At 46.1% G+C, this 9,298-nt stretch overlaps 1 protein-coding gene across 3 annotated transcripts in view; it reads right to left on the bottom strand.

The window, feature by feature from the left end:
* Positions 1-444: 444 nt before the first annotated feature.
* L3MBTL1 (L3MBTL histone methyl-lysine binding protein 1) overlaps positions 445-9,298 on the bottom strand; it is a 420,932-nt gene continuing 412,078 nt past the window's right edge. For 2 of the 3 annotated variants that reach the window (XM_069243749.1, XM_069243750.1), the window contains one exon: positions 445-2,612. In XM_069243749.1, the coding sequence (XP_069099850.1) occupies positions 2,478-2,612 (135 nt within the window). In that variant the 3' untranslated portion in view covers positions 445-2,477. The remainder of the gene's footprint in view (positions 2,613-9,298) is intronic. The other variant, XM_069243751.1, reaches the window with a different exon arrangement.

Raw genomic sequence — 9,298 nt, 5'->3', positions numbered from 1 at the left:
TGCCAATGGCATGGGCACGGCAGGGGCCCCCGTAAGAGGGCCCCGCAAAGTATTTCAGTGTCTGCCTTGCAGACACTGAAATACGCGACGGGTGCCACTGCACCCGTCGCACCTTCCCACTCCGCCGGCTCAATTACGAGCCGGCATCCTCGTGGGAAGGGAGTTTTTCCCTGGGCTGGCGGGCGGTCTTTTGGAGACCGCCCGCCAGCCCAGGGAAAAACTCATAATACCCTCCGCGGTCTTCTGACCGCGGAGCGGTATAATGGAGGGCGGGATCCTGGCGGGCGGCCTCCGCCACCCGCCAGGGTCATAATTAGGCCCACAGTGTCTTACTGAGAAAAACAAAAAACGTTTAGTGTTCAATGTTTGAATTAAACTTAGTCAGGCTTGGAATTTAATCTGGCTCTAGCCGACTAAGATATAACAAATAACTACACCCTGAATTATATCACAAAAGAGTTCGCTGTCAACTTTACTAGTGTTCTGTTCATCTGATCACCCAAAGATTTTCCATTAACATCATGCAAAAAAAACACTTCTACAACAATGTAAATGCATGGACGAAGGGCATTTAAATATATGCTTCATGAAACAGTGTTTCTCTTGTATCCTTTGTAGCAGATGACTTTCAGCTCCATTCCTCCACAGCTACTCTGTTGGTGTGAACAGCAGTGGAAACCTCAATGCAGCTTGTTTCTGTGTTTGATATGCCAATTTTTGGCCTTTAGACCTCCATAGGTGGAAGGCAAGTTCACCATCTCATGTTGAATGTAATGGTTGAGACTTAAGGCCGTTTAAATAATGGCGAACTGACAGTTGTTCTGCCAGGGGAATGGAGTACATTACTCCATCCCCCTGGTGGAGAGACCACCCGCTGAATTTAAAAATGACCTGGTGGTCATTTACAAAGCACTGGCAGGTCAATGCATATTGCTGTTTGGTGCAGGGTTGCATCAAAAGAGGTTCATTGTTTAGTATTTCGAAAAAGAAGATCACAAAACTGGATTTTCTTTTTCCCGGCAAAGTGATGATTTTCGCTCCTGTGTGAAAAATCCTGGAACACTCCTTGTGGGGGCAATATCCCAAGTCCTCATTGCAAGTGTGTTCAGGCCTGTGTGAAAAAATCCTGGAACACTACTTCTGGGGGCAATATCCCAAGTCCTCATTACAAGTGTTGCTGGGTCTGCAAACACATGACCCAATGAACCTGAGGTCTCCAGGTAGGTGCAGTACCTGATCCCCACCAGTGCACTGGAGCAGATAATGCTCCCTTGTAGACAGACACAAGTATGCTTTTAACCCCTGACTCACCCACCACTGGCATTTTCACAGAGCCGTTGAAAAATGTTGTGTTTTTTGCTTAAATGGTTAAAAGCACCCAGTAAATTAAGGACCAATCAGTTATTTCACATTTGGGAGAAAAAACTCATAATGCCGAACTCTGATGTGAAGATACTGGCTGTTAATTACAATTCCAGCCATCTGGTATCTCTGAAGCGAAGTCCAGCCATCTCATAATGAGGCCACAAGCTGCTCCTTTGCTGCCTGACGTAGAACTGATCTGTATTAAAGAGCATCGCTACACTATGCTTGCACCAATGTGTATTGAGGTTTGATGCACAGCAATGGAAAATGAAAGCAATGTTTTCACAGAGTAACAAAATATGGGTTGGCATGTCATTTCCTGCCCAGGACACATACCGTAATATCAATGCAGATATTTCCCCCTGGGGACAATAGCAAAAAATGATGACAATATAAAGGATCAAAAACCAAAATGCTTGCAGGTCAGCACAAAAGCACTATCTAATTTTCTTTTTGAGTTGAGAGAAACCAAGTGTGCAAAAAGATATTGGCATATCAGTCACTGTAGCTGATCACATTAAATCACACTAGACATCAGTATCCATGAAATCAACTTTAAAAATAGTTCCAGCCAAGGCTGGAAGTTTCACATGAAGATAAAAAACAATACACACTGGTCCCTTTCAAACACGTCAACATTTATACCCATGCGAAAGAATCTGTATGCATGGGATGTTCGTTTCTTTGAACCACCCCCCGATTCTGCAAAAGTGGTTATGTTCTGGTTAAGATCACTGTCCCAAGGTACAACCTGCTTGCACCAAGTTACATTACAGAAACAGAGGGGGTAGGGGATTGTGGGAGATTGAACACAGCACACAGTGGATCTAAATCCACTTTTCTCTTGAACCAAATTTATAAATGAGAATCACATAGCGAGTCATTGATCCTTCTGCTGCCAAAAGACCTTCTGAAGGAGAGCACCATGGCTGTGTGAAAACACGGAGCTGAAAATGTAGCACCAAACACAAAGAAACAGAGAGCTTAATCAGGTGTGTTTCTTTTTAACAAAAGCTGTAGCCAGGGGAGTAAGGAATTATAGCCTCTTCCCTGGATAACGGAACCTATAATTATCAAGACGGCTCCATATAGATCTGTTTTTTCTGGTGATGTCACTTTAAGAGGTCGTCAGTATTTTTAAACATGAGGATGGAGTTGTAGATCTTCAAAGCAGGACCCAATTTGACGCTCAGGATCTTGACAATGTCAGTCTGTGTCAGCAAAAGGAACGCTTCACCATCAATCATCTAGAATGAAACGATAACATTTAAATCAAGATGGAAGATTCCCTTGTTTATGTATTCATTTTTTTTAAGTGCCATGTCTTGCAACCACTTCTAGTCGCATTTATTGATCTGTCATGGACTCTAATTTCACAGAAATCACTTTACACTTGAACTCGCGCCCTTGCCATACACAGTTTTCTTATCAACAATGTTATTGCAAACGTTGCAGCGATATCAAAGATGCCATACAAGATCTCATCAATGACATAATATGTGGAGTAATTAGCTGTGCATGGTGAAGGTGCAAGTTATAGTTACCTTAGGGAAACAAGTTATAGTTACTGCAAAGAACTCTAAATGTAACTGCTGAAGTTCTATGGTTTTGTACAAGTACATTCAGAACCCAACTATAACGTCCCTGCAACCTATGTTTTGTTTCAGTGAATTTCTATTTTGTTTTCACATAAAGTAATTTCAAATACTATGTGTTATTGCAACCTCCACCGCGCGCACGGCCAGGCCTTTGGCCGTGCACAGCGGAGGTTAGCCACAGGGCCTCTCTCTGTCAGTGGATGTGTGAGTAGGTGCGTGAGTGTCTGAATTGGTCTGAGAGTGGGTGTTCGAGTCTATAATTAGGTCTGAGTGGCTGCATGAGCGTCTGAGTGGTTATGTGAATTTTTCCCTAATCTTGAATATCTTGCAAAGAATTCACGAAAATTCATGAATTTTTGCAAATATCATGCACCGTAAAGCAAAATTATATTAAACCTACAATTTGCACCTAAAACACACTTATATCACACCCCTGGGTGTAAGGCTACCTTCACCCTGACCCCTTATGCTATTTTCAATTTCAATTTTCACCCCCAGGGACTGTGTCCAGTGAAATAAAATAGCTGTTACAACTTTCTAGTCAGGTTGTGGTCAGCCAATTACAATGCTTCTTTTCGCACGCATATACACAATTAATCGCACCCAGAGATATACAAATGTATTTGCCTTTAATTATCATCTAAACTACTGAACAGATTTACAACAAATAAGCAAAAGATCAATCTGCGTGCAGAACTTTGGTGTAATGCAGTCAAGTGGTTCAGGCTGTAGACGTGTATAAAGGTCCTATGGGAATTAACTTGGGAAATGCAACTTTTTTGATCCCCCATCTTTTCTCGACCCCCACTTGATGATCACCCCAAAACGTTCTGTGTGCAACAAGAATCACAGCAACACTTTTTTTGGGAAAATGTCATGAAGATTCGTCATAGCTCTTCCGACATCTATTGTTGGGATTGGAGTGTTACAAGTTGTTTTTCTTCGAAGAAGTCTTTCTGAGTCACAGGATCGAGTGACTCCTCCTCTTGGTTACTGTGCGCATGGGCATCGACTCCATTGTTAGATTGTTTTCCTGCAAAGAGTGAAGGAAGGAGTGATAGAGTACAAGAATATAAAGAGATGTCCATGCAAGTGTAAATGTATCTACATAGGTACAAATGATAAACTTAAACAACTACAGGCTTCCGGGGAGAATGGAGGGTTGCATGTGAATGCCTCCGCACTACATGCCACGAACAGATGTACACTGGGTAAGTGACATTTTCCGTTCAATGACATGTTGTAAAGAAATGGCTCCCTGTTGCAGTTACCCCCCACTTTTTGCCTGATACTGATGCTGACTTGACTGAGAAGTGTGCTGGGACCCTGCTAACCAGGCCCCAGCACCAGTGTTCTTTCACCTAAAATGTACCATTGATTCCACAATTGGCACACCCTGGCATCCAGATAAGTCCCTTGTAACTGGTACCTCTGGTACCAAGGGCCCTGATGCCAGGGAAGGTCTCTAAGGGCTGCAGCATGTGTTATGCCACCCTGGAGACCCCTCACTCAGCACACTGCTTACCAGCTTGTGTGTGCTACTGAGAACAAAATGAGTAAGTCGACATGGCACTCCCCTCAGGGTGCCATGCCAGCCTCTCACTGCCTATGCAGTATAGGTAAGACACCCCTCTAGCAGGCCTTACAGCCCTAAGGCAGGGTGCACTATACCATAGGTGAGGGCACCAGTGCATGAGCACTGTACCCCTACAGTGTCTAAGCAAAACCTTAGACATTGTAAGTGCAGGGTAGCCATAAGAGTATATGGTCTGGGAGTCTGTTTTACATGAACTCCACAGCACCATAATGGCTACACTGAAAACTGGGAAGTTTGGTATCAAACTTCTCAGCACAATAAATGCACACTGATGCCAGTGTACATTTTATTGTAAAATACACCACAGAGGGCACCTTAGAGGTGCTCCCTGAAACTTAACCGACTATCTGTGTAGGCTGACTGGTTCCAGCAGCCTGCCACACTAGAGACATGTTGCTGGCCCCATGGGGAGAGTGCCTTTGTCACTCTGAGGCCAGTAACAAAGCCTGCACTGGGTGGAGATGCTAACACCTCCCCCAGGCAGGAGCTGTAACACCTGGCGGTGAGCCTCAAAGGCTCACCCCTTTGTCACAGCACAGCAGGGCACTCCAGCTTAGTGGAGTTGCCCGCCCCCTCCGGCCACGGCCCCCACTTTTGGTGGCAAGGCTGGAGGAAACAAAGAAAGCAACAAGGAGGAGTCACTGGCCAGTCAGGACAGCCCCTAAGGTGTCCTGAGCTGAAGTGACTCTAACTTTTAGAAATCCTCCATCTTGCAGATGGAGGATTCCCCCAATAGGATTAGGGATGTGACCCCCTCCCCTTGGGAGGAGGCACAAAGAGGGTGTACTCACCCTCAGGGCTAGTAGCCATTGGCTACTAACCCCCCAGACCTAAACACGCCCTTAAATTTAGTATTTAAGGGCTTCCCTGAACCTAGAAAAACAGATGTCCTGCAACTACAAGAAGAAGAACTGCTGAGCTGACAAACCCCTGCAGAGGAAGAACAGAAGACACCAACTGCCTTGGCCCCAGACTTACCGGCCTGTCTCCTGCCTTCCAAAGAAACCTGCTCCAGCGACGCTTTCCAAGGGACCAGCGACCTCTGAATCCTCTGAGGACTGCCCTGCTTCGAAAAAGACAAGAGACTCCCGAGGACAGCGGCACTGCTCCAAAAGAACTGCAACTTTGTTACAAGGAGCAGATTTAAAGACCCCTGCAACTCTCCGCAAGAAGCGTGAGACTTGCAACACTGCACCCGGCGACCCCGACTCGACTGGTGGAGAACAACCAACTCAGGGAGGACCCTCCGGCGACTCTGCGACTGTGAGTAACCAAAGTTGTCCCCCTGAGCCCCCACAGCGACGCCTGCAGAGGGAATCCCCAGGCTCCCCCTGACCGCGACTGTCTGAACTCCATTTCCCGACGGCTGGAAAAGACCCTGCACCCGCAGCCCCCAGCCCCTAAAGAAACGGAACTTCTGTGCAGGAGTGACCCCCAGGAGGCCCTCTCCCTTGCCCAGGTGGTGGCTTCCCCGAGGAGCACCCCCCTTGCCTGCCTGCATCGCTGAAGAGACCCCTTGGTCTCCCATTGAAAACTGAAGGAAACCCGACGCATGTTTGCACACTGCACCCGGCCGCCCCCGCGCTGCTGAGGGTGTACTCTCTGTGCTACTTTGTGTCCCCCCCGGTGCCCTACAAAACCCCCCTGGTCTGCCCTCCGAAGACGCGGGTACTTACCTGCTGGCAGACTGGAACCGGGGCACCCCCTTCTCTCCATTATAGCCTATGTGTTTTGGGCACCTCTTTGACCTTTGCACCTGACCGACCCTGAGCTGCTGGTGTGATAACTTTGGGGTTGCTCTGAACCCCCAACGGTGGGCTACCTTGGACCAAAAACTGAAAACTGTAAGTGACTTACTTACCTGTGAAAACTAACAATAACTTACCTCCCCCAGGAACTGTGAAAATTGCACTGTGTCCACTTTTAAAACAGCTTATTGTGTTTTATGTGAAAAGTATACATGCTAAAGTAATGATTCAAAGTTCCTAGAGTACTTACCTGCAATACCTTTCAAATGAGCTATTACATGTAAAATTTGAACCTGTGGTTCTTAAAATAAACTAAGGAAAGATATTTTTCTATAACAAAACCTATTGGCTGGATTTGTCTCTGAGTGTGTGTACCTCATTTATTGCCTAGGTGTATGTACAACAAATGCTTAACACTACTCCTTGGATAAGCCTACTGCTCGACCACACTACCACAAAATAGAGCATTAGTATTATCTCTTTTTGCCACTATCTTACCTCTAAGGGGAACCCTTGGACTCTGTGCATACTATTCCTTACTTTGAAATAGTGCATACAGAGCCAACTTCCTACATTGGTGGATCAGCGGTGGGGTACAAGACTTTGCATTTGCTGGACTACTCAGCCAATACCTGATCACACGACAAATTCAAAAAATTGTCATTAGAACTTGATTTTTTGCAATTTGAAATTGTTCTAAATTCTTTAAAGTCCTGCTAGGGCCTTGTGTTAGTCCCTGTTAGCATTTCTTTTAGAGTTTAAAAGTTTGTAAAAGTTTGAATTAGATTCTAGAACCAGTTTTAAATTCTTAAAAAGCATTCCAACTTTTAGAAGAATAATGTCTAGTACAGATTTGAATGTGGTGGAACTCGACACCACACCTTACCTCCATCTCCAGATGAAAGAGCTAAGGTCACTCTGTACAATAAGAAAAATAACAATGGGCTCCAGACCTTCCAAACTACAGCTCAAGGAGCTGTTGGCAGAGTATGATAGAGCCAACCCATCTGTAAGTGGCAACACAGATGATGATGATAGTGACTTGGAGGTTGATTCCCCACCACCAGTCCTATCTAGGGAGAACAGGGCCTCTCAAGCCCTGACTCCAAAAATAATAGTCAGAGATGCTGGCTCCCTCACAGGAGGGTCCAGCCTCTCTGAAATCACTGAGGATAACTCCAGTGAAGAGGACATCCAGTTAGCCAGGATGGCCAAAAGATTGGCTTTGGAAAAACAGATCCTAGCCATAGAAAGGGAAAGACAAGAGATGAGCGTAGGACCCATCAATGGTGGCAGCAACATAACTAGGGTCAGAGATTCTCCTGACATGTTGAAAATCCCCAAAGGGATTGTAACTAAATATGAAGATGGTGATGACATCACCAAATGGTTCACAGCTTTTGAGAGGGCTTGTGAAACCAGAAAAGTGAACAAATCTCACTGGGGTGCGCTCCTTTGGGAAATGTTCACAGGAAAGTGTAGGGATAGACTCCTCACACTCTCTAAAAAAGATGCAGAATCTTATGACCTCATGAAGGGTACCCTGATTGAGGGCTTTGGATTCTCCACTGAGGAGTATAGAATTAGATTCAGGGGGGCTCAAAAATCCTCGAGCCAGACCTGGGTTGATTATGTTGACTACTCAGTGAAAACACTGGATGGTTGGGTAACTGGAAATGAAGTGTATGACTATGTTGGGCTTTATAATTTGTTTATGAAAGAACACATTTTAAGTAACTGCTTCAATGAAAAGTTGCATCAGTATCTGGTAGACCTAGGTCCAATTTCTCCCCAAGAAGTGGGAAAGAAGGCAGACCACTGGGTCAAGACTAGGGTAACCAAAACTTCCACTGGGGGTGACCAAAAGAAAGGGGTTACAAAGCCTCCCCAGGAGAAAGTGGGTGACACTAGAAACAAAGAAAAAGAGTCCCCTGTAGGCCCCCAAAAACCAGACCAGGTGGGTGGGCCCAGAGACACAACCCAAAACAAAGGTGGGTACCAGGGTAAGAGCTGGGATGCCACTAAGGCATGGTGCCATAACTGTAAACAGACAGGGCACCACACCAAGGACACTTCTTGTCCCAAATACAAACCCCCTAGCAAAATCCCAGGGGTAACCAGTGTAGCCATTGGAGATGACTCCTCAGATGAGGAGGTCTTCATAGCCTTCAACTGGAAAAAGGGCCCAATAGGTGAGTTGGAGATTCCAGAGGGAAGTAGACACTTCCACCACCTACAGGTGAATGGAATCCTAGCCACTGCCCTGAGAGACACTTGTGCCAGTCACACTATTGTGCATGACAGGCTGGTGTTCTCAAACCAGTACATCCCAGGTGAGATGGCCAGATTAAGAGTTAGCCCAGACAGGGTCACTGATAGGCCTGTGGCTTTTGTGCCCATAGAAGTGGGTGGGACTTTTAGCTAGAGAAGGGTGGTAGTCAGTACAGACCTCCCCCTTGATTGTCTCCTTGGAAATGACTACCCAGAGGTTAGTAAGAGCCCAAGAGAGGAACTGGTCCAGTGCCAGTCCTCTCCCAAGGATTCTGGAGTTCCTGCCTCTGCAGTAAATGCAAGTAGGCCCCAGAAGAAAAAGAAAAGAAAACAGTGCAGGAAGGGTGGGCAACGTTTAGCCAAGGTTCCAGCAAGCCAAGGAGATTCTGCTCCAGTAGGGGAGAACTCCAAAAGTGGCCCTGGTAAAGTCCAATCTGACCCACAAGAAGTCCTGGCTAGTCAGGCAACTGTTAAGCCTGAGTGGATGGCTCCTCAGCTAACGGAAGAAAGAGTGGAAGAAGGGTGTTTACTACAAGATGTGGTAACCCCTCACTCTAATACAGCAGACAGGCACCCTGAACCCAAAGAAGCCTGTAACTTAGCCCCTTCCCTTGTAGGTGAAGAGCTAAAGGTGTGGTTCTGGGCACTGACAGCTGTCAGTGGCCTCTGCTGGGTGTTAGCCTTTATGGCTGCACTATCCTTGGCATGGTGGTCTGACC

Source organism: Pleurodeles waltl, chromosome 7 (assembly GCF_031143425.1).
Source record: "Pleurodeles waltl isolate 20211129_DDA chromosome 7, aPleWal1.hap1.20221129, whole genome shotgun sequence".
Taxonomy (NCBI): Eukaryota; Metazoa; Chordata; class Amphibia; order Caudata; family Salamandridae; genus Pleurodeles; species Pleurodeles waltl.
The sequence above is the reverse complement of the archived record's forward strand: the minus strand, read 5'-3'. Positions and strand labels throughout refer to the sequence as shown.